Below are 25290 nucleotides of genomic sequence, written 5' to 3'. Positions count from 1 at the left end.
GACATATTTTAATAATGATGTACACCGTGATTGACCAGTCAGGAGTCACTGCAACACCCTTTCAACCACATGGTCAATTCCAGTATGGTGTGCAAAAAGGAATACACCACGAGGTTGGAGCAAAGGGGAACAGTGTGCCGAGGTGAACACACACCTTTCTGGCGACATCCCTCCCGCATTTCCAAGTTCAACTTCTGCCTCCTCTATTACTTGGCAGCATAGAGCTATACAGTTAGACTGCGCACGTTAGTGTAACAATAGCGCTGCTTCGTTAACATGCAGTGGGTGAGCGTTGTTACCCTTGAAAGAGAGGTGCCAATGATAATACAATAAATAGATGTTTTTTTTTAAAAAAAGCATAACAGCTGTAAATAACTGTAGGTAAGGTCTCATGTACACTGCTGCTGCTAAACAGATGTTTAGGAGCAGTTGGGCATTTTTTTCAACTGCTCCTAAACTCGCCTTTATGTTATCTTATCAGTACATGTACACAGGGTTGTTTACAGTCATTTCTAGGCAGTTGAGTTTAGAGGCTTTTTTTGGAACCCAAAAAATGGGTTCATAAGCTGAGTTTAGAGGCATTTTGAGCGCCAAATGCTTCTAAACGCGGCAGCTCACGTTTAGCCGCGTTTTGTTTACAGGCTTTTTTCATTTTTAGCTATTTTTTTTTTAAATGCTTCCAAACGTAAACGCGGCATGTAAACGCGGCAAAGCGGACGTTTTAAAAGTGGGTTACTATCTGTTCAGTTAAATCGTTCAGGAGAGGTTGTAAAAACTTCCTGTGTACAGGAAGCCTAGCACAGCAATAAATGTTTGTGGGCTTTATGCTGCAGTTTGTGCTTCTTTAAGGGGTTACTTACTTTGTGTGCTAGTGGCCAGCCTCATGGGAACAGGAATTAAGGGAATTCTACCTGATGGGGCAAATATGGCAACAATGATCATACTATTCCTTCCCGGTTTTAAATCTTTGCTCACATTACTTACCTTTAATGAAGTATATCCCACGTTGTGCAGCCAGCTGTATCCTGGAAAAAATACTCGCTGTAAGGATGCCACATCTTCCAGTCTCCGAACTTCTGGCACTACAATGGTTAACAGCTTAGGCAGAACAGCACTACAGAGGTCTGACGAGGACACGCCCCTTCCTGCCCTCTCCCCCATTGAGAAAAGTTCTTTAAATGATTACAACACAAAGAGGGGTGTGTCTCCATCAGACCATCTGTACTGCTGTTCTGCCTGAAGGTTTCAACAATTGCAGCACTGGAAGTTCAGAGACGAGAAGAGGACAGGCATCCCTCCGATAAAGATTCCTCCAGCATCCAGCTGCCTGCACCACATCGGACATACTTCATTACAGGTAAGCGATGTAACCAAAACCGTATGATTTTTTTTTTTTTTTTGGCTAAACTTCAGCTTTAGGTCACATTCACACTTTGCGTTTCCTGAACCCACGACAAAGGAAACATTGTGCTTGCAGTGCCATTAATTGTTAATGGTACCCCAAATGCTGTTAGCAGATGCTAGTTTTGTCACTCCAAATGGTGCATTGAAATAATACGTGACACTTCATGTCTGAAAGAGTGTGGGAGCATATTTGGCACACGTAGGGCAGCCTACTCAGGATGGAAGGGCTGCCCTATGCATGACGCGTGGAAATGTGAACTAAAAATGCTTGTTCCTGCTGTGCAAGGTGTGAATAGGGCCTTATGGAAACTTGTTTCACTGCCTTTGTACCTATTGTAAAGATTTTCCTCTGACTTTCTGTCCAGGTGATCTGACCTTTTCTCAGACTTCAACTACTACTAATTTTTAGAGCATTTTACTCCGTACTCTTCTATTTTTATTTAATCAGTTGGTATGTGTATAGTACCCCCCACCTCCACACACATCCGTTTACACCAGCCTGCTCATACACCTAACATGAGTCCAGTTTCAGGCTGGAAGAGAAACCTGAACAGATATGCATGTCACAATAGTGACATTCATTCAGCAGGGAACCTATTCACAGATCTCCTGCTGACCTAAACAGATACCATCTATTAGAAGAAGTACTTAAAGTGATACTGAAGCTAAAAACTATTTTTTACCTTAATGCATTCTTTGCATTAAGGAGAAAACTTTTTCTATTTCTTTATCCTCCTCCCCTTCTCTGTGTGAAGCAGAAGAGAGGGGAGAATAGATTTAGCGTTGTGCACAGCTGCATCTATTCACCCATCTCTTCCTCTTCACATAGCACTCGAGCAGCAGCAGAAGCCATTGGCTCTTGCTGCTGTCAATCAAATGCAGTGAGGAGGAAGTAGTGGGTGGGACTAAGTCCGACTCTGTGCAATACCAATGTACTGAGCAGGTGAGCATAGCATGTTTTTATTTTAATGAAAAAAAAAGTTGACTTTAGTAACACTTTAAAGGAGTTGTAAAGTCAGAAGTTTTTTTTTTTTTTTTATCTTAATGCATTCTATGCATTAAGATAAAAGCCTTCTGTGTGCAGCAGCCCCCCTAATACTTACCTGAGCCCCATCTCTGTCCGCAGTCCGAGACTCTCCCCCTTCTGGTTGGTTGAGACACAGAAGCGGGCCATTGGCTCCGGCTGCTGTCAATCAAAGTCAGTCAGGCAATTGGGAGAGAGAGGGGGTGAGGCTGGGCCGCAGCTCTGTGTCTGAATGGACATGGAGCTGTGACTCAGCTTGGGTGCCTTCATAGCAAGCTGCTTGCTGTGGCGGCACTCGACAGGAGGGAGGGACCAGGAGCACAGAAGAGGGAGGATCTGGGCTGCTGTGTACAAATCCACTGTACAGGGCAGGTAAGTATAACATGTTTGTTATTTTTAATTAAAAAAAAAAAAAAAAAAAAAGACTTTTCAATCACTTTAAGAGTACTCAAGGGAACAAGTTTTGCTAAAAAGGGTTCTTTCACTGGTGAAATGGCATTTAGGGCTGGTTCACACCAGATACGTCCCAGACACATTTAAAAAAAACACTGGAAAGTATGTACAGTGAATACCATGTTTTAAAATGGCCCTAGTTCACACCGCTTTTTTGACGATACAATGGTGATCGTGGGTGGCAGGCGGACATCGCGGCCCCTGGTCACGCGCATCGGCTCAGGCGCCGCTAGATACAGTGCATCCCCACGGTATCTATTACACAAACTGGCATACAGCTACGGCGATTCGCGTAATAGAGCCAACCTGCCGCAGTATAATGATGGCGGCTGGTCGGCAAGTGGTTAAACGAAAAAGTTTGTCTCTTTGGGAATTTTTGTATGAAAATTCGGAATCTGCTGTTGAAAGTTGTGTGAACACTATACGAGCCTTAAGTGTGTACGAGCCTTAAAGGGGTTGTAAAGGTAAAAATTTTTTCACCTTAATGCATTCTATGCATTAAGGTGAAAAAACTTTTGACAGTACCGCCGCCCCCAGGCCCCCCGTTTTACTTACCTGACGCCTCGAATCTTCGCTGCTCGTCCTCGTCATCTTCATTGCAGCTCAGCCTGGTCGCTGATTGGCTGCAGTGGATGGATTGAAAGCAGCGCAGCCATTGGCTCGCGCTGCTGTCAATCACATCCGATGACGCGGCGCGCCGGGGGGCGGGGCCGAGTGATACAGCGAGCGGCTATAGCTGCCGGCTGTATCACGGGAGCGCGCCCGCATGCACTCACCACCGTGCGAGGGAGCTCGCATTAAGGTGGTAAATGCTTGTGGGGAGGAGCTGAAACAGCCGCCGAGGGACCCCAGAAGACCAGGTTCGGGGCCACTCTGTGCAGAACGAGCTGCACAGTGAAGGTAAGTATAACATGTTTGTTATTTTTAAAAAAAAAAAAAATTAACTTTACAACCCCTTTAAGGTTGGCTTCACGCTACTGCAAATTGGATGCAGCTTTCCTCGCATCCAATTTCGCATTACAAGAGACTGTGACCGACTCTCAATGGAGCCGGTTCGCACACCTATGGGGCGGACGTGGTACGCTCTGGAAAAGGGTCCTGTGTGTCTTTGGCTCTGTTTCGGGTCCAAATTCAGGCAAAAATTCAGACCTGATTCGCACCTGAAACGGAGAACAGGGACGCACCACCTTCTGCAAGCCACAACCTTATGTCTTTCAACTTGAATACTATGTAACATCATCATAGGGAGAAGGTGATGGTGATGTAGCCTTCCCATGATGCATCTGTGGTGCCCTGGCTACATCACCAGTGCCTCACTCAACCAGGAAGTTGGAAAACTGTAATTTTTAAATAAAGGTAAAAATGTTAGTATACCTCTTGGATGTAGGATGGTTTCTTATCATCATGCAGAGCTGCTAAATGGGGAAAGTTCTGCTTTAAATACAACTAGAGATTCAAAGATACAAAATATGTTTTCCATCTAATATCCTGAAGCATTGTAATGCCTGCACTTGAAAAACATGTCAATTTTTAATGGAAAAAAGAAAATAATTTTCTAGTATTCCGTTCTCTCTTAAAGCTCTACAACCTCTATTTTCCAGATGCTGCAGGGTTGGCGACAGGCAGAAATTAACACAGGCTCAGACATGTCAAGAAGAATCTATCATCCAGCAACAATCTTCATGGGCCGCCAAATGTCAGCCAACTCAAGCATTGAACATTGCCTTACACAGAGGAAATCTCCCCAGCCCACAAAGAGCTTTTCTATTTCTGACCCACATTCAGTCAGACAGGCAGCAATAAACAGCAATCTGACAGACAGCTGTGTAGTACCAGCTAATAGTGATACTCAGTGCTTAAATAAGCCTGACAAAATAGATGTGGAGGCATCATCCTCGCAGATTATGCCGGTCACATCCATCGCTTCTTCCGAGGACGCAGCGACACACCGCACAGACATCCACAAGACTCACAGTGGTATGGAACACTTAGCCGAAAACAAGCAATCTGTACAACTTTGCACACAGACTCGGAAAAGATTAAGTCCAGAGGACGGAATGGAGGATTTACCGAAAGACAGTCCAAGCAACAAGGTGGAAGATTTGTTGGTGTATGAAAGGCTGGTTCATAATGAGGAGAGATTTACACACACAAGCCCCTCTGGATTTCCACCTGCTGTTGGTGATTGTATCAATAAAGAGACATCAAACAAGTATAGCACTGTTGAAAATCTGACTGGTATGATGACTTTTATATTTCTCTTTTTTTTTTCCTTTGCTTACCTTTTTTATGCATTTTTTTTTTTCAATATTTTTATCGACAAGTCCGTTAAAGACTTTTTGTGACAAGTGGACCAATTTTTTTTTTTTTGTATACAAATGTATTAGTTTGGTCTTAAAGCATATCTAAGGGCTCATTTACACTTGTGGTCGGGGGGGGGGGGGGCAGTGAAAACAGATGGTTGAGTCATGTTTTTACTGCCCCTCGACCACTCCCCTTAACTACCTCTTGCCCGCCATATAGAGAAATGATGACGGGCAGGATGCTCTGTAGTTCTGAGGTGACGCGGCTCTTTCCTGTGATCACAGCAGATCACATGTAAACAAGGAAATGCCATTTATTGGCTCTCCTCGCCTCACACTGACAGAGAGTGAGGAGAGCCGATCCGCGGCATCTCCTCACAGGGGAGAACTGTACAGATAATCGGGGCACTGATCATCAGTACAGCCCCAACAGTGCCCATCAGTGACACAAATCTATGCCCATCAGGGAGGCCAATCTGTGCCCATCAGTGATGCAAGTCAGTGCTGCCTTTCAGTGCCTGCTCATCAGTGCTGCCTATCCGTGTCACCTATCGTTGCCCATCAGTACTCATCAGTGCTGCATATTAGTGCATCCCCATCAGTGCAGCCTCATCAGCGCACATCAGTGAAGGAGAAAAATTACTTATTTACAAAATTTTCTGACAGACTGACAAAAACGTGTTTTTTTTCAACATTTTCTGTCTTTCTTTTTTTTCTAGCAAAAGATACAAAACCCAGTGGGGATTAAAGTGATTTAAATGCACTGGAGCCGAGTCACAGCTCTGTGTGTCCATTCAGACACTGAGCCCTGACCTGGCCCCGCCCCGCCCCCTCCGTCTCCCTCACCTGATTGGCCGACTAACAGCTGCGGGAGCCAGTGGTGCCGCTGCTGTGTCTCAGCCAATCAGGAGGAGTGTCCCGCATGGCTTACACACTCGTGGACATCACAGGAGAGAGAGGGGGCTCAGGTAAGTCATTGGGGGGGGGGGGGGGGTACTGGGGAGGCTGCTACACACACAAGGCTTTTTTACCTTCTGCCTTTACAACTCCTTTAAAGCAGAAGTACACCCATCCATTTAAGTTTCAAAAAACAGTTTAATTTTCAGCACGTGCCGGGAATGTAACACTCCCATTGGTTTTGCTCTCAACCAAACTGTCAAACCATCCAATGGCTGGTGTCATAGCTAATCACATGTGCAGCATCATGGCAGTTGTAGATCAAACAGAGGCCAAGATGGCAGCTTCCTTGGATGAAAATGATAGGAGGATTTACTTCCACTTTAATTACCACCAAAAGAAAGCTCTATTTGTGTGAAAAAACTGATAAATATTTCATTTGGGTACAACGTTGCATGACTGCACAATTGTCATCCAAATTGTGACAGTGCTGAAAATTGGCTTGGGGAGGAAGGGGGTAAAAGTGCCCTGTATTTAAGCGGTTAAAGTGGATGTAAACCCTTACCTGACTGGCCTCATGTGATACACTGAGATTAAACAAATCCTACCATATAAGTTGTACCTGTTTATCTGCAGCAGTCTTTCCCCTACATCCATTCAAAGTGCAGAATTTAAACAGGATCTCTAAAAAGCAGGAGGTGGAGAGCTGAAGTTACATCAGTGAGGAGAGCTCTGAGAGCTGATTGGAGGGAAGGGGCACACCCTCTTCTCACTGCTCACAGTGCAGCTGAAGCTGTCAATCTGCTAGAGCTCCCTCCCCTGTCACCTTTTTCTCTTGGTGTCAGAAAAACTCATCGAAAGTGACTCATGCTTAAAGCAGAGGAACAGGGCAGCTGACAGAAATGACACTTAGTGATCTGGTTTGAGACAAATACATACTATAGAGCAGGGATATGCAATTAGCGGACCTCCAGCTGTTGCAAAACTACAAGTCCCATCATGCCTCTGCCTCTGGGTGTCATGCTTGTGGCTATCAGAGTCTTGCTATGCCTCATGGGACTTGTAGTTCTGCAACAGCTGAAGGTCCGCTAATTGCATATGCCTGTTATAGAGGGATATGCTTTTGTTCATATTTTATGTCTGAGATTTACAACCACTTTAAAGTGATTTTAAACCCACAAAAAAACAAACAAAAAAAAATCTGCAAGACAAAGGCATAATGAGCTAGTATGCATAGCCAACTAGCTCGTTATGAAATACTCACCTTAGATCAAAGCCCCCGCAGCGGTGCCCGTACACTGCTCCGGCCAGCGACATCGCTCTCGGAGTTAGGCTACTTTCACACTGGGGCATTGGGGGCATCGGCGGTAAAGCACCGCTTTACCATAGTTTTAGTGGCGCTATTCAGCCGCTAGCGGGGTGCTTTTAAATCTCGCTAGCGGCCCAAAAAGGGTTAAAACCTCCCGCAAAGTTGCCAGTGGCGCTTTGCCAGCGGTTCAGCGGCGCTGCCCATTGATTTCAGGGGGCAGGGGCGCCTTAAGGAGCGGTGTATACACTGCTCCTACAGCGCTGCAAAGATGCTGCTTGCAGGACTTCTTTTTTTTACCGTTCTGCAAGCGCACCGCTCCAGTGTGAAAGCACTCGGGCTTCCAAACTGGAGTGAGAGGAGAGGCGCTTTACAGGCGATATGCAGGTGCTATTTATAGCGCCTGTAAAGCCCCCCAGTGTGAAAGCAGCCTTACTTCTGGGTATCGCGGGCTCCAGTGCTGTGATTGGCAGGAGCCGCGATGACGTCACTTCCATGCATGCGCGCGGCAGCCGCCGGTAACGGCACACTAGCTGAATCGACAGCACAAACGAGCCATTGCTTCAGCGTGCATGTGACGATAACGTTGGCACATGCTGATACAGGGGATATATCCTAAACCGTGTAGGTTTAAGAGATATCCGGGGTAGCTACAGGAAAGCCTTATTATAGGCTTACCTGCAGTAAAAAGTGGATTGTAAGTCAAAGCTTACATTTGAATGTCATAATGACTTACCGTATCTATGATAACATTTTATCAGGGCTGTACCGAAAGTAATGCTGCATACACAGGGTCAGACTTTTCGACCGGACTGGTCTGACGGACCAAATCCGGCGAACAATCCGATCATGTGTGGGCTTCACTGAACCTTCAGCGGACTTTTCCAGTCACAAATCTGACGTACTTTAGATTTGGAACATGCTTCAAATCTTTACGTCGTAACTCCGCCAGACCCAGAAATCCGCTCGTCTGTATGCTAGTCCGACGGACAAAAACCGACGCTAGGGCAGCTATTGGCTATTGGCTATCAACTTCCTTATTTTAGTCTGATGTACGTCATCATGTACGAATCCATCGGACTTTGGTGTGATCATGTGTAGGCAAGTCCGGTTGTTAGAAAGTCCGCCAAAAGTCCGTCGAAAGTCTGTCGGACGGGCTGTCGGACTTTTGTAGCCGAAAAGTCCGACCGTGTGTACGCGGCATTATGCAAAGGTGGGCATAACTTTTTTTTTATTAACTTGCATACAGTAGGTCGGTCAAATTTCACTTGTTGCTAGAGTAACTCTTCTTCTATAGCAGGGATCTGCAAGCTTTCTAAACACAGGGCCAGTTTACTGTTCCTTTAGGGGGGTTGGAGTGTGGCCAGTGGGAGTAGAAAATTACCTGGCATCAGTGGGGGTAAACCAGCTTTAGTATTAAGGGGAGAAATAGTGCCCCATCATTGGTGTCACTGGGAGGAGTCATGCCCTCCGTTATTGGGCAGCACAGTGGTGTGGTTAGCACTTTCACCTAGCAGTAAGAAGGGTTGCTGGTTTGAATCCCAACATGACACTACCTGCCTGGAGTTTGCATGTTCTCCCTGTGCCTGCGTAGGTTTCCTCCGGGTACTCCGGTTTCCTCCCACACTTCAAAAAACATGCTGGTAGGTTAATTGGATCCTGTCTAAAATTGTCCCTAGTATGTATGAATGTGGAGTTAAGGACCTTAGAGTGTAAGCTCCTTGAGGGTAGGGACTGATGTGAATGTACAATGTATATGTAAAGCGCTGCGTAAATTGACGGCGCTATATAAGTACCTGAAATAAATAAAAATAAATAAATTATTGGTGCCAGCGGGAGGACTAGTGCCCCCATTATTGGTGTCAGTGGGAGGACTAGTGCCCCCATTATTGGTGTCAGTGGGAGGACTGGTGCCCCCATCATTGGTGTCAGTGGGAGGACTAGTGCCCCCATCATTGGTGTCAGTGGGAGGAATAGTGCCCCCCATTATTGGTGTCAGTGGAAGGAATAGTGCCCCCCATTATTGGTGTCAGTGGGAGGAATAGTGCCCCCATTATTGGTGTCAGTGAGAGAAATAGTGCCCCCATTTTTGGTGTCAGTGGGAGGAATAGTGCCCCCATTATTGGTGTCAGTTGGAGGAATAGTGCCCCAAGAGACGGATAAAGGTAAGCAAAGGGCCGCAGTTTGGAGGCCCTTGCTCTATAGTATTTATTGCAGGTAAATAATGGATTTCAAGCAGAAACATGCTGTGTTTGAGTTCCACTAACTGAACTTAGTGTGTTAGTGGTCTCATTTGATGATTTCCCACTGTGGGGTATATCATCAGTGCTGGTTTCCCCATCTTCTTAATCTATCTGTGCACATTGATCTTGTCAGTGTTGTCATCTCCATCAACATTCCAGAGCCTTCTGCTGAAGTCAGCCAGCCTGTACCCCTCCTTCATCAAGAACTTAATGACAGCATGTTGCTTCTGCTTGGAATTTACTATTTACCTGTAGTGAAAAAGAAGAGTTGCTATAGTGAAAGAATTACTCCACCAACGTGTGAAAATTGAAAAACCTATGTAAGTTAATAAAAATGTTATGCCCAATTTAGCATTACGTCTGGTACAGTCCTTGTATTTTTTTTAATGCGATGATCATTTTATGAACATTTTGTGTCCCCACAGGTTTTATATATTTAAAAATAAAAATAAGTGCAGCGCAACATCAATAATGTCTTTCAGTTTCTAAAATATCCACCAAGGAGCCACAAGTCCCAGAAAGGAAATAGGGGAAACCACATGAGAAGATGACTCCAATTCACTAGTAATGAGTGACAATCCCTCCACCGACTGAAACGTGAACGCTTAACAGAGCGAGTGGACCCCAGAATCACCAGGAAGTCAAATACACTTGTCTCCACAGGAGAATTGAAAATGGATCGCCAGCACTCCCGTAGTGTGAAACAGCCTGGATGTTAATGTGAAGCTGTCTCAAACGCTATATAAGTGTATCCTTGGCGCACGGAACAAAGGCGTCAATATAACCATATACCCCATTCCTGTTGGATGGACTCAGCTCCTGTAGCTGTAACTCGATGCATTGCTTACAGCTGTGGAGGGATTGTCGCTCATTACTAGTGGATTGGAGTCATCTTCTCATGTGGTTTCTCTAGTTCCTTTCTGGCACTTGTGGTTCCTTGGTGGAAATTTTAGAAACTGAAGGACATTATTGATGTTGCGCTGCACTTATTTTAATTTTTATATGTATCTGAGGTGATGTGATCAACCTGAAGTTCAGCTTGCAACTTTTTGTAAACACATTGTCTGCGCTGATTGTCTTATATCAAGGTTAGGCAACCTCAGCACTCCAGTTGTGATGAAACTACAAATCCCATCATGCCTCTGCCTCTAGGAGTCATGCCTGTGATTTTCAGGGTCTTGCAATGTCTCATGGGACTTGTAGTTTCACCACAGCTGGAGGGCCAAGGTTGCCTACCCCTGTCTTATATATTACACAGTTTTTATAAATTGTCCCACTGTTTTCTATCAATAGGTACGCATCAGCTATCAAAACAAGAAGATGATGATTTTTTTAACAGCAGTAGTGACCTCACAGTCTCCATCACTGATTCAGATGAGATGTCTGCTGATGAACTCCCTGAGGCCATAGACAGGAAAGAAGGGTGTTCTACAAATGCTCAGAAATCTAAAGCTGAGAATGTGGAATGGATATCTAACAAAAGACTTACTGACAAACATTTGGAAAGTACAAGAGATCAAAATTCACATGAAGAGTCTTCATCTGTATCTACAATAAGCAGGTAAGTCTAGGAACTAATATATAACAAAGTATCTTTTGCAATTGGTGTTTAAAATGAAACTATAGCCAACACCTTTTTTTTCCTCTGGCCCCCACTGAGAGACACAGGAATTCTGAAACCTTTGCGTTGCACTGCTTTCTAGCAGTGTCTTTGACTTCCCTGGGTATAACCCCTCCTATTACCAACATGTCCTAAAGAGGCATGCCTTAAAAGGACTCTGGCCTTTCTTCTCTTGTGGGTCACAAGAGTGCATTTCGTTCTGCATTTCTGACCCAGATTCAGTTGACAGCAGGCTAAAGCCCACTGTAGACATCCCAAAACCATGTTCATTAAAGTAGAACTAAAGGCAAAACCTTTTGGATTGAGCAAGGGGGCATTATAATCCTGGTCAGGGGTTTTTTTTTTGCCATCGGTGTCCAATGACGGACTTGATACTGCTCACCCACCACCTCTTTCCTTCCCAGAGCCAATCCCGGTGCGCACAGGACGGTGTACGGCCTGCGCTATGTATCAAATCTATTTTGGAGGTGCTTGCACGGGCCTCGTCCAAGATGGTGGCAGCATCAGCCTCTCTGCTCTGCGGCCCGCCAAACAGCCTATCCCTGCAGCAGATGGTCAGTCAGACACAGACCTGGGGTTTACTGACTCTGTGCCTCCTGATCTACTTAGGCAGTTCGAACGGATGCTCACTAAATTGCTCAAACAGACCTCTGATCACGTAACTGACAAATTGTCCCGGGAAATCAGGGACAACGTACTGTTGAACTTGGACAGGGAGTTGAGGAACTGGACATCCATGCTCACAACCACAAAGATGAGCCTGAGGCCCTCAGAGTGGAAAATCTGAAGTAGGACTTTGAGAACAGGGCCCGATGATCAAATCTCTGCATCCGCGGACTTCCTGAGTCCATCATTGATGTACAATCTACCGTAATGACCCTTTTTTAAGAATTGGCCCCTGCAATATCAATCGAACACCTAGAAATGGACAGGGTCCATCAAGCCCTAGCCCCGCGTCAGAGAGACAGTCTACCTCGTGACATCATTGCAAGACTACACTTTTATTACTCTAAGAAAAAGCTCCTGGCCGCTGCTCGTAACAAAGATTCTCTAGTCTTTCAGGGCCACTCATATCAACTCATTCACGATCGATCCAACCCATCTGGACTATTTGGATTGACTCTAATCACCAAGGAGCTCGGGTTTCCCAATTTTTTTTTTGCAGCCCATGTGGTGCTCTGGTTGGAGATTTGACTGCTCCGACTTGACTACCCTGCTGTGAATAGAGCAGACTCCTTCTTCTGCTAGCTGGTTCATTACTGCTTTTTTCCTGTCAACTGGCTCTTCTGGCCTGCGGATCCTCTGCACCTAAGGATTTACTGTTTATGGTGCCAGTCTAAATACAATACGTGTGTTATTTCCTCCTTGCCTCGTAGCCCCTTTCTCCCTACCCCTTCCTCCCCTTGCTTCCCTCCCTACCCCTTTCCCTCCCTACCCCTTTCCCTCCCTTACCCCTAACCTTCCAACTTTCACCTTTTAAACCCCCCCCCTTTTTCTCCAAGCGTCTTCCAGGACAGCCCATGAGACCTTGGGCTCCTCCTACCAGGACAGGAAACACGTTACCCCCACCAGATAAAAGGGCGGTCCTCCAGGCCCATGTCAGTTATTTGTGTTTCCTCCGGACGGGGGGTAACATGTTCATGGAACCTGCTCCCATAGGCCTTATAAGCAGGGGCTTTGTATGGCTTTTTTCTGGGGCATATCACTTACCTCTTCCTCTGCCAGAAGCAGCACACCGCTGGGGAGGTTGGCTGTGTTGCTGTTCTCTGTCCTCAGTGCCTGGAGAGGGCCAGGACCGGTGTGAGGTTGTGCCCCTAGCGCAGTGCATTGCACTCTAGCTCAGCTGAGCTTCGGTTGTCCTTCCCTGCCGACAGCCTGGCTGATCTGAGCAAGGAATGGAGGAAGCCGCAGCGTTCGAGGGGGCGGAGCTATTGCGCTCCAAGCTGGCCCACAGGAAGTGCCTGGAGAGGGTTACTTCCGGGGCATATGACATCATCATCGGGCGCCGGAGACGAGGTTCCAGTCTTCATAAACGGCGCGAACAGAGAACGCTGGCTGCTGGTGTTTCTTGGTGTTAAGCAGCCAGGCTGTGGATGACCAAGAGGGGCAGAATGCATCCTCCTGCAGTACCTGCACAGGCAGCGGATGCAGTTCCCAACACCAGCACCTCACAGGTAAGCCTGGGGTGTTCTGTCACCACCTTACTATCCCTGTGAGTGTTCCCTCCCCCTCCCCCCTCTGTAGTAGTGGGTGTAAGGGGACACATTTCCTCCCTCCTGCACGTGGTGTTACGGAGTGATTGTGTGGCTTTAATTACATTGTGGGTCATTTATTTTGTCTTGCAGACCAAGACTCAGGACAAGGCCCAAGCGCAGCCACTTAAAAGGAAATGTGCGGTTTGCGCAAACAAATTGAGCTCCTCATGGAGCAAAGCAGTTTGTCGCACCTGTATAGAAGGCCTAGTAAAGGATGACCCGGTTGCCTCTTGCCAGAAGATGCTTACTTCTGTTAGGGATGAGCTTGCGTCCACCTTCAGTTCCTTTAGAACGCTTATTGACAAGCTCCAGACTCCAGCAGAGAGTCCGTCTTCACTGAAGGCGTCAGTAAGCACTCCGCAGCAGGCAGAGAGTGAAGACTCTGAGGCTGAGGTCAGATCTACCCGTTCTTCTCTGGAAGAATCAGGGTCAGATACAGAGCCCAGAGATAGAGAATCCACTCGAGGCTCAAGATTTAAGTTATCTGTTGAGGATGTAGATGACTTATTAAAGGCTATCTATACTACCCTTGAATTAAAAGAGGAAGAGGTTCAGTTATCCAAACATGACCTTATGTATAAAGGATTACATAAGAGAAAATCAAGAGTGTTTCCAGTTCATAGTTCTTTGGTTGATACTATTAAACTGGAATGGGATAATCCTGAGAGAAAACCATTCTTCTCTAGTAACCTAAAAAGGAGGTTTCCTTTTGATGAGGACACTGCGCAGCCATGGAATAAGAATCCCAAGTTAGACGCACCTCTTTCAAAAGTTTCAAAAAACTCGGACCTTTCGTTTGATGATATGGGTACGCTTAAGGATCCGATGGACAAGAGGGGGGATATCCTTCTCCACAGAGCCTGGGACTCAGCAGTTGGAAACCTGAAACCAGCTTTGGCTTCCACTTGTGTGGCCAGAAATCTGGAGGTTTGGTTGACTCAGATTCAGTCACATCTGTCAGCAGGTACCTCCAGAGAGCAAATTTTAAAGTCTTTTCCTCTCCTATTTCAGGCAGTGGGTTTTTTGGCAGATTCTTCCGCTGAGTCGGTAAGAATGTCAGCCAGGACTTCGGCTCTAGTGAACTCGGCCAGGAGAAGCCTTTGGCTTAAGACCTGGTCAGGGGACTCGGCCTCCAAGTTGCGCCTTTGTGGCCTTCCTTTAACTGGCGATCATTTATTTGGCCCAGGTCTACAGGAGGCACTGGAACGCACGGCTGATAAGAAAAAGGCGTTTCCAGAGAAAAAGAGAGTTCAGACAGCCAGAAAAATTTTTCGTGGCCAAAACAGGCAACAGAGTCCTAGAGAAAAGGACAGCAGGCCGAAAAAGCATTGGACTGGGCACAAAGGCAGAGGCAAAGGGAGAGTGCTATTTAACCCTCCTCAACAGCCCGCCAAGCCGCAGTGACTTGTGTTCCCCGGTGGGAGGGAGATTGAGGGCCTTCATCCCACAGTGGGCAGCAGTCACTCTGAGCCCCTTCATCCTGGACCTAGTGACCAAAGGGTACAGGCTGGAGTTTGTTCACCAACCACCAGAACGTTTGTTGGTCGAATTTCCTCCACAAGATCGGGAGAAAGCGAGGGCTCTGGGTCTCCAGATCGGAGACTTATTAGATCAAAAAGTCCTGATTCCTGTTCCTCGATCGGAGCGGGGCAAGGGATTCTATTCCCATGTATTTGTGGTCAGAAAGCTGGCAGGAAAGTTTAGACTTATCCTGAATCTCCGGACCTTAAACAAGTCCATCAGATACAAGCATTTCCGTATGGAGACGGTTTTTACAATCAAAAACCTACTATACCCAAACTGCTTTATGGCCACGTTGGACTTAAGGGATGCTTATCTTCACATCCCTATCCATCCAGCCTTCCAAAAGTTTTTGAGATTGGCAGTGAAGACGGGTATGGGGACCCGACATTTTCAATTTCAGGCCCTCCCCTTCGGTCTTTCCTCAGCCCCACGCATCTTTACGAAGGTGTTGGGGGAAGTGCTGGCTCCTCTAAGATTAAAGGCAATAACGGTTATCCCTTACTTAAACGACCTCCTGATAGTGGCAAAATCATACCAAAGGCTGTTGGAAGATCTCCAGGCTGTACAGGACTTCTTACAGTCCCTAGGCTGGCTAATAAACAAAGAAAAATCGTCCTTGATTCCGGCCCAGAAAGTAACTTATCTGGGTTACGATTTTTACTCCGTGAACCAAAGAGTTTTTCTTCCTCAGGAGAAGATTACCAAAGTGTTCCAGACTATGTCAACATTGCAGACCAACCAGTCGGTCTCTCTGAGACAGGTGTCGAGGGCAGTGGGTCTTATGATCTCATGTTTTCCCGCAGTACCATGGGCGAGATTCCGTCAGCGTCCGTTACAAAGGTTTCTTTTAAGAAACTGGGAAGTGGACGTAAGGTCCCTGGAGTCAAGGATCTGGCTTCCCGACAGGATAAAAAGAAGCCTGTGGTGGTGGAGAGCTGGTCAGCACCTAGCAGGAGGTCTCCCATGGTCCTTTCCCATTTCCCGAAGGATTACCACGGATGCGAGTTCCTGGGGATGGGGGGCCCACCTCAGCAATGCAGTAGCACAAGGAGAGTGGTCACCAGAGGAGGCAAGGGCCTCATCCAATCAAAGAGAGCTGCTTGCAGTCCAGAGAGCCCTCCAGTCTTTTCAGATGGAGGTCAGGGGTCACAACCTCCAAATCCTGTCAGACAATATAGCGACAGTCGCGTATATCAACAAGCAGGGAGGCACGAGAAGCCGGAGGCTTCAGTCCATTGCCCAGGAGATCCTTTCATGGGCAGAGGGGAATCTAGCCTCCATTTCTGCTGTACACCTGAAGGGGAAAAACAATTGCCTGGCAGATTATCTCAGCCGTCACAGGATAGACCGAGACAACTGGTCCCTTCATCCCGAAGTCTTTGCAGACCTCACCAAGAGATGGGGTTATCCGGTAGCGGATTTGTTCGCAAACCGAAACAACCGCAAGACGGAGATATTCTTTTCCATGAACCCGGCAGACCAAGCCTTGGGGATCGATGCTCTGGCAAACCCGTGGCCTCCAGGCCTATGTTATGCCTTTCCGCCAATCAGGCTGATTCCAGAAGTCCTCCGGAAGTTTCAGCTGGAAGAGACAGATCTGATTCTAATTGCCCCGTTTTGGCCCAAGAGGCCATGGTTTTCCCTGCTACAGTCTCTGGTTTCAGAGCCTCCGTGGAGTCTTCCGGAAAGGGAAGACCTATTATTGCAGGGTCCAGTATCACACCCTCAGGTGGTTTCCTTAAACTTGACGGCCTGGTATCTGAAGAAAAGATACTGAGCGCCCAAGGGTTCTCTGACAAAGTAGTCAGGACTCTCGTTAATTGCAGGAAGCCAGTTACTAGAGCCATATATTCCAAAGTTTGGAAAAGGTTTAACTCATGGTTATCTGAAAATGATAGATTAGCTCATGATATTCCGTCTATTTTGGAATTTTTCCAAGAGGGTGTCGACAAAGGTCTTTCTGTTAGTACCTTAAAGGTACAGGCGGCAGCTATTAGTGTGTTCCTCCAGTTTTCTCTCCTGGAAAATCCCACTATAGCCAGATTTTTCAAATCTATCTCTAGGGCCAGACCAGTAGTAGTGAGAAGTTGTCCAACGTGGGATCTGTCCCTAGTACTTCAAACTCTGGTAGAATTTCCGTTTGAACCTCTGGAAAGTATGTCAGTTAAGTTACTTACATTAAATACTGTGTTCCTTATAGCTGTTACCTCAGCTCGTAGGGTAAGTGAGTTGCAGGCCCTATCAGTTAGGGAGCGCTTTCTCACGATTTTTGAGGATCGAGTTGTGTTACGAACCGATCCAGGTTTTTTGCCCAAGGTGGCAAGTACATTCCACCGATCTCAGAACATTGGTTTGCCAACCTTTTGTAGTTCGCCACAGGGCGACTTAGAAAGAAAATTTAGTTTTCTAGATGTAAGAAGGATTCTCTTGGTCTATCTTGAGGTCACGAAGACCTTTAGGAAAACTGATGCCTTGTTTGTCCTCTTTTCTGGAGTTTACAAGGGGAATAGTGCATCTAAAGCCACATTGGCTAGATGGATAAAGCAAGCCATCTTGGAAGCTTACAAAATTAGGGAGGTCCCTACACCTTTTGTTACTGCGCACTCAACTAGAGCCTTGTCTACGTCTTGGGCTGAGAGGGCTGGTGCCTCACCGGAACAAATTTGCAGGGCTGCCACTTGGTCCAGTTACTCGACCTTCATTAAACATTATCGCCTGGATCTCCTATCAGCTCAGGAGCAGGCGTTTGGTCGTAAGGTCCTTCAGGCAGTTGTCCCTCCCTAGACTGGTAAGTTCTGGCTCATCGTCTCATGGGCTGTCCTGGAAGACGCTTGGAGAAAAGCTGAGTTAGACTTACCGGTAACTCTTTTTCTGAGAGTCTTCCAGGACAGCCGGATTCCCACCCGGTATTGTCTGAAGTTATGTGTATTATGCATATGTTTTGCAGGGTCCTACGGTTCTTGAGAATACTGACATGGGCCTGGAGGACCGCCCTTTTATCTGGTGGGGGTGACGTGTTTCCTGTCCTGGTAGGAGGAGCCCAAGGTCTCATGGGCTGTCCTGGAAGACTCTCAGAAAAGGAGTTACCGGTAAGTCTAACTCAGCTTTTTTTTTTCCCTGACACCTTTGTAGACTCTCCTTCCCAGGTCGATGTTTTTTGTTTAACCGGCTGATATGATACATCAAAGTCTCTATATACTCTCAGACATCCCTTGTCTGCGCACCTTGGCACCTACCCTAACTCCTATTGTTTGGTTAAAATGGCTCGTTGTTTTTCATTTTATTTCTGACATTGTTTTACCATGTCATGTCCCATTCTTCCCAACCATGTTCCATACTGGGAGTAGTAGCCCATTAGCCTAGGTATGCTTAATATCTCTGATTTTGCTTGAGCAATTTCGGTTCCTTTTGGTTGACTTCTGTACTTGGGCCTTGATCCTCTCAATCACTGAAGTTATGGTTATACCTATTGCTATGTTCCTTCTGCTACGGTTATGCTGCGTGTTGTATTAGAACTGTTATGGTGTTACGATTTTTTTTTCTAGGTTCCTGTGAACCCTTGTATACATGTTTACAGACCCCAGGGGCTCTATAATCTCTCTTACCCTCCGTCTTTCCCCTCATTCTTCTCCCCTCCTTCTCCCCTCCCCCTTTTCCCCCCTTCCCTCCCCCCCATGTGTATATATATATATATATATATATATATATATATATATATATATATATTTTCCCTACCTTATCGAGCCTCTCATGTTCATACTATACCAGCTGTTGTTATTGTTAGATTATCCCACATTGTGGTTGCATGATAGATTTAAGTTGGGCTGTAGTGACCCTAGTGTTGGTCACTGCGTTCCCCCACCTAATCCATATATCCTATTTTGAAGAGGTTTCATGGACCATTTTTTTGTCCCTTGAACATGCGGATCTCCACTAGTCCTAGGGAACCAAATTTTTCCCTCCACAGCTTGTGTTTGTTGGTGTTTTTTATCCTTTTTGTCTTTTTGCTCTTATCTCCTTATCTTTCCTCTGCTCTCCTCTTTTCCCCTCCCCCGCCGTTCCCTGGCACTATCTAGAGGACCCCAATCGCACAAGTTGCACTTCTAGATTATTTCTTATCCAATCATGGGGCCATTAAATATACCAACTCTTCATTCCAGATGGTGCAAGCTCAATACTCCTTCCAATAGTCCAATTCCATCGGGATTGTGCTTACTCCGACATACTCAGCCTTATATGGAGCCAACTATCCCCCTCACAATTAGAACCCTTACCCGATTGCTAGACTCGTGGTCGGATATATGCTATAAAAATGACTCTCCTGCCAAAACTGCTTTATCCCTTTAGAGTTTTACGAACCCTTCATTCCATATGGCTTGCTGCTCTATACAGTGACCCCTCAGCCACTGTGAAGTATATGGGACATGAATCGCCTTCCTACTCCATAGCTTGAGGCACTCACCAGGGATGTCCCCTTTCCCCTCTTCACTTTATAATTGCTCTAGAACCTCTAGCTGCACATATCCGCCTTAGTCCTGACATCAGTGGTATTGAATTGGCCAGTGTACACCCAAAACTATCTATGTTTGCAGATGATATTCGGATGTACATTACATCTCTGCATATCACACTTCCCAATTTAATGTCCTTGTTGAACGTCTTCTCCTCCCTTTCGGGTCCGTATGTAAATCAGGCCAAATCCAGCACACTGAATGTTTCTTTGACGGATGCTACTCTTCAGATGGTACAAGCTCAATTCTCCTTCCAATAGTCCAATTCCATCCCTTATCTTGGGATTGCGCTTTCACCGACATACTCAGCCTTATATGGAGCCAACTATCCCCCTCTCATTAGAACCCTTACCCGATTGCTAGACTCGTGGTCAGATATATGCTATAAAAATGACTCTCCTGCCAAAACTGCTTTATTCCTTTAGAGTTTTGCCTGTTCTGGTTCCCCTGCATATCCTTTGCTCATTGCAGCGTCTTCTCTTCAAGTTCATTTAGGGCCCAGTCAGACCTAGATTGAATAGACACCTACTCTATAGAACTAAGATTCAGAGAGAGCTAGAGATGCCGAACATCACTTATTACAAAGCGGCTCAGATGGTTCCTCTTGTTCAACTATATGCAGGAAAGTACGCATCTCTCTTGACCCTTATTGACGTAGTGGACACTGATCTGGTCCCACTCTCTTCTATACCCTGGCTCCCACTCCAGTTGCGCCCTAAACCTTTAAACCCTGTCCTGTCTCATACCTTTGTGGTATGGGACTCTATAAAATATTCGGCCCATCTGATATCACTGCACCTCCCTCTTCTTGAAATATTTAAATGCCCTTTATTCCCCACGGGATTGGAGAGTCCCGAGAGCGCAGCAAGGGTTGGTAGCGCAGCAAGGGTTTGACAACTGTTCAGTCTGTGTTGTCCACTCGGAGCATTGTCACCTTCCAATACCTCAAAGACAAATATGACATCTCTGAGAAATTGCATTACCTCCAAATTTGCCATCTGTTGGAATCCCTGACAAGAAACCATGATTGGACAAAGACAGTATTTGAAAACAGATGTCAGATGGTCCCCACAACCCAAGGTCTCATTTCTCTATGCGTTCCCCATCCTACTGCACCAACTGGGAAAAGGACTTTAGTTCTACGCAAACCCCCCGAGACCTGAAATAAAACATGGGAGGCATTATTTTGTTCCTCCCATAACATAACAACATTAGAAAACTCTTTCAAAGTCCTGCCCCTGTGGTACTTTACTCTGGCTAGAATTGCTAAATGTCTCCCAACTACCCTCCCACATGCTTTAGGGGATGCTCAGACCTAGGTGATGTGAAGCATATATGGTGGACATGCCCAAAGGTCAAACAACTGTGGATAAGAGTCTACAACATGGTCAATTCGATGCTACACATACATTTACGAAAAGACACTTGGGAGGCGCTTTTACACAAAAAGATAGAAGGCGCTACCAAATGAGAGCGCACTCTTGTGACCCATATATTCTCGACCACAAAACAGACGATTGCAAAAGTGTGGAAGACACGGATTCTCAACTCCGTTGGGTATACGATACTCTAGTGAATGAGAAATTGATGGCGATTTTAACTGATACCCACGATAAATTTCTACATACCTGGCAGCGCTGGTTGGATTACTTCCCATCAACACAACCGCCTATGTGCTTCCTTGAATTATAATGGCGTGTTAATATCTCTGTAGCGAGCCTCCAGGACAGGGATGGCCTCCTCTCTCTTCTTGCACTTGTCGGTGCCTATGTTTTTTATCGTTTCTAATAAAATTTGAAGTGGAAAAAATATACTAACCCTTAATGTCCAGGGGCTCAACTCCCCGCATAAAAGAACCAAGGCCTTTAAAGCTTTTTCACCCCCTGTTCCACCCCCATATTCTTTAGTCCAGTTTATCCACAGGTGTATACGGCGTCAACCAATACTAAACGTAGAGGAGTTCTGATAGCCTTTCATCGCACCACTCCTTTCACACTCCTGGCGGAGATCAAAGACCTAGAGGGCCGCTACCTTATTCTATCAGGTCTTCTACTAGACACTGGCCTTATCTTCACTTTATACTTGGATATTGAGGAATCAGCACACATTTTCTTTACCTGGATATACTACCTTGTGCGTTATATGGGCTACAGATCTGACCCTTTTGCTATTAAAAGAGGTACACGGTAGGGCTGCCCGCTTTTGCCGCTCCTTTATGGTCTAGCAATTGAGCCCCTAGCCCATCTGATCCACGCCAATCCCAACATTTGTTTGTCATCCCCACTGATTTCTGCTCTCAGTCTTCTTCAACTCCTAGAAGACTTTGGCCGTATCTTGAGCCTAAAGGTCAACCCTCTTAAATCCACAGCTCTGAATATTTCTATACCCACTGATGAGCTAGTCCAATTATAGAGTGCTTTGCCATTAACCTGGTCTTCCCATACCATCTCATACTTTGGTATTACATTGACTGCAAGCCTATCTGATCTTTATTCAGCTAATTACCCTCCTATGTTGACCCACCTTACCAATCTCATGATCAAATGGTCTAACCTTCCACTAGCCTAGATGGGCAGGATTACAGTGGTCAAGATGGCCATCCTTTCTAAGATACTATATCTCCTTTGGGTGCTGCCTATCCCGGTTCTGGGTTATTTCCTTTGTTTGTTACAATAGTGCACATCCTCTTATATTTGGAGTTCCATCAGTCCTCGCATTTCCGGCCAAACTCTCTCTATGTATCCAAGCTGGGAGGTAGTTTTGGCCTCCCTAACTTTACAAAGTACTTCTATGCTGCCCAATTGGCCGAACTACCCAAGTATCATGCTACCTCTGAAATACCCTTATGGGTACCTTTAGAGTCCGTTGAGTGTGACCCTCTCTCAGTTGCTAACCTCCTTTTGGCTTTCGCCCTCTGACCTTCACACCATACTCAATCCGATTACACATCAATCCCTTTCCTTGTGGGACCGCCTCGAGTCAATCACCCATAACTCTATGTTATCCTTTCTCCGCAAACCTGCTTTCTACCCAGACTTGACCTCTCTCTCCCCTTTTTTTCAGCCTGGTCATAAGCGAACCTCTTCCGGGCTCCCACTGGAATCAAGCCATTCCTCTCTCTGTGAATCGCATGGCATTCCTTCCTCCAAAATTTTCCGTTGCCTTCAAATCAAGCATTTTCTTACACCCTTGATACCCAGAGACCCCTTTGATTCCTCCTTGTCCTTCTTTGAGCAAGTCTGTAAAATGAACCTCACAGACGAGGCCTAATATCTTCTCTTTATTCCCACGTTCTAAACACTGGATCGCCCTCTACCCTTTCTATGTCACTAAGTGGGAAAGAGACTTAGGACTAACGCTAGATGTAGCTGACTGGAACCAGATCTGCCAAGCTACTAAGTCCTCTTCATAGAAGATTGTGGCATTAGAGACCAATTATAAAGTCATAACCTGCTGGTATTTGGTCCCCGCCAGGATCGCTAAGTATGTCCCTCATTATCCTTCTTACTGTTTTCGAGGTTGGGCAACTGTAGTGGCGAAATTTGCAGCCCCCTGGACACTGTGGATGACACATTATCTTCCACCCTAACTTTGATCAGTCCCTATTACTAGTAACTCCCTTTAGTCTTTTTAGGGTTACATTTTAGACCTCCTCTAGAAGTACCTGGGGCTTTCTCTCTCTCTCTCTCTCTCTCTCTCTCTCTCTCTCTCTCTCTCTCTCTCTCTCTCTCTCTCTCTCTCTCTCTCTCTCTCTCTCTCTCCCTCTCTCTCTCTCTCTCTCTCTCTCTCTCTCTCTCTCTCTCTCTCTCTCTCTCTCTCTCTCTCTCTCTCTCTCTCTCTCTCTCTCTCTCTCTCCTCTCTCTCTCTCTCTCTCTCCCACAGCCCCCTTCTTTTTTCTGCCCTTTCTCCCTCTATGCCTTTCTTTCCTTTTTTATTTTTCTCTTACTCTTCTCTCTCAACCCTCTTTTTCCTCTCTATCTGACTTTGTTTCTTTTCTTCTGGTTGCCATTTTTACATTGGATGCTAATGTCATCCATTTGAGCAATACCCCCCCCCCCCCCCCCCCTCTTTTTTTTTTTACATGCTACATTGCACTGTCTCCAAGTTGACGGGTTAAGCCCATCCTCCCCCATAGAATGCATGAAGATAAAAAAAAAACTTCTGCCTTTAGAATCACTTTAAGCTGGCCATAGGCGGTTCAAAATAAAATGTGGTTAGAAAATGAATATATTCCTCCATCCACCTCGCTGTTGTGGGTTCCCCAAACCCCCCTGTTGGAAAATGTTATCCTGACAACAGGACCAGCACTCTCTGAATACACTGATCAACAGCTGCAGCTGATTGGCTGATCAAACAATAATATTCCAACATGTCCATTCAACAGACCTCAATCTAGCAATCTACTTTTGTTGAACATCGAATGAAATTTTGCTGGTCCCTGCTGAACCAGTCGCATTTTGATCTGTCTATGGCCAGCTTTCCATCTTCTAAGTTCTATTGGTCAATGTGTCTGCCTCGGCGAATGCTGGTTTTGTTTAATAGGTTCTGCAAGCAGCTGTTTAATGCCCTTGGCTTCCCTTTTGCCTTGGTGGTGCTGGTTTGCCTTTATTGTTTTGGGTGTGCCCATCCCTTAATCAGACTGCTTTTGCATGTCTCTTGGTTGCTTAATATCCAAAAAAACTGTGTTCCCTTAATGAACAAATACTGAAAATAGCATTGTTGTACGTGCAATAAACTCCTTTTCTTGGTGTCCATTGAGGGACACAGCTCCCTTTCCTCTTCTGCTATCTTCTCTTTGGACAGCTTGCTAAAACCTGAGCAGGTGTGAGGTGGGAGGGATATAGACTTGAGGGATTCTGCCTTCAGTTTCTATGCGTTTAGTGCCCATTTCTCCTGCAGGTGGCAAGTGTAACCCATGGCTGCTTTATATCCATAAAGCTGTATTCCTTAATGGATGTTGGAAAAAGGATTCATGGTGGAGTACAAAAATAATATCTTTGCTGACCTGCATTTTAGGTGCGCATCAAAATGCAGGAAAATTATATCCATTGACATGAGCCCTACAGAAATCTGGCCCTGGTATTTTGCTTTTTTTTTCTACTGTGTCTTTTTATTACTTACTACTTATTACTTATTACTTATTAATTATGTTTTTCTTGCTTTTTTTTTATTCTTATTTATTTTGTCGTTATGATCTTATTGTTTGTTTTTTCTTTGCAATGTTTTTTTTTTATCTAGCTTCTCTGATATCTTGTATGATTTTCTCAGCCTGGGAGAGCACTAGTTGAGGTTGTATACTTTAGGCTCAAATGTATTACAGCAGTCCTAAATACTTTTAAGCTCCATTTAAATTTGTGCAATTTGTCATGCGACTTTGGACATAAAATTCGCATGACAAGTCACACTCCATTCTTTTCAATACAGTAAGGAATGGAAAGAGGAAGGACCAAATATAAAAATACCACATCCCTATTTTGGCAAATAGAGAAAATGGACTTTGAGGTGAACAATCCTCGGGACTTTAATGGTGTTGTAGAGATAATAGAGAGATATCAATTCATAAATGTTAGATAAAACAAGATTTTATTTAAACAATGTTTAAAAATCATGAGACAGAATTAGATACAAAAACCTTTTTGTAACTTTTTGTAATGAACTTTTTGTATCTAATTCTGTCTCATTTTTTTAAACATTGTTTAAAATAAATCTTGTTTTATTCTAACATTTATGAATTGATATCTCTCTATTA

At 45.4% G+C, this 25290-nt stretch overlaps 1 protein-coding gene across 4 annotated transcripts in view; it reads left to right on the top strand.

Moving 5' to 3' along the window:
- Positions 1-25290, top strand: part of KIZ (kizuna centrosomal protein) — a 385513-nt gene that overhangs the window by 68326 nt on the left and 291897 nt on the right. For all 4 annotated transcript variants that reach the window (XM_073628139.1, XM_073628140.1, XM_073628141.1 and 1 more), the window contains 2 exons: positions 4483-5119; positions 10924-11191. In XM_073628139.1, the coding sequence (XP_073484240.1) occupies positions 4483-5119; positions 10924-11191 (905 nt within the window). The remainder of the gene's footprint in view (positions 1-4482; positions 5120-10923; positions 11192-25290) is intronic.

The sequence above is a fragment of the Aquarana catesbeiana genome, linkage group LG04 (assembly GCF_042186555.1).
Source record: "Aquarana catesbeiana isolate 2022-GZ linkage group LG04, ASM4218655v1, whole genome shotgun sequence".
Lineage (NCBI taxonomy): Eukaryota > Metazoa > Chordata > Amphibia > Anura > Ranidae > Aquarana > Aquarana catesbeiana.
The sequence above is the reverse complement of the archived record's forward strand: the minus strand, read 5'-3'. Positions and strand labels throughout refer to the sequence as shown.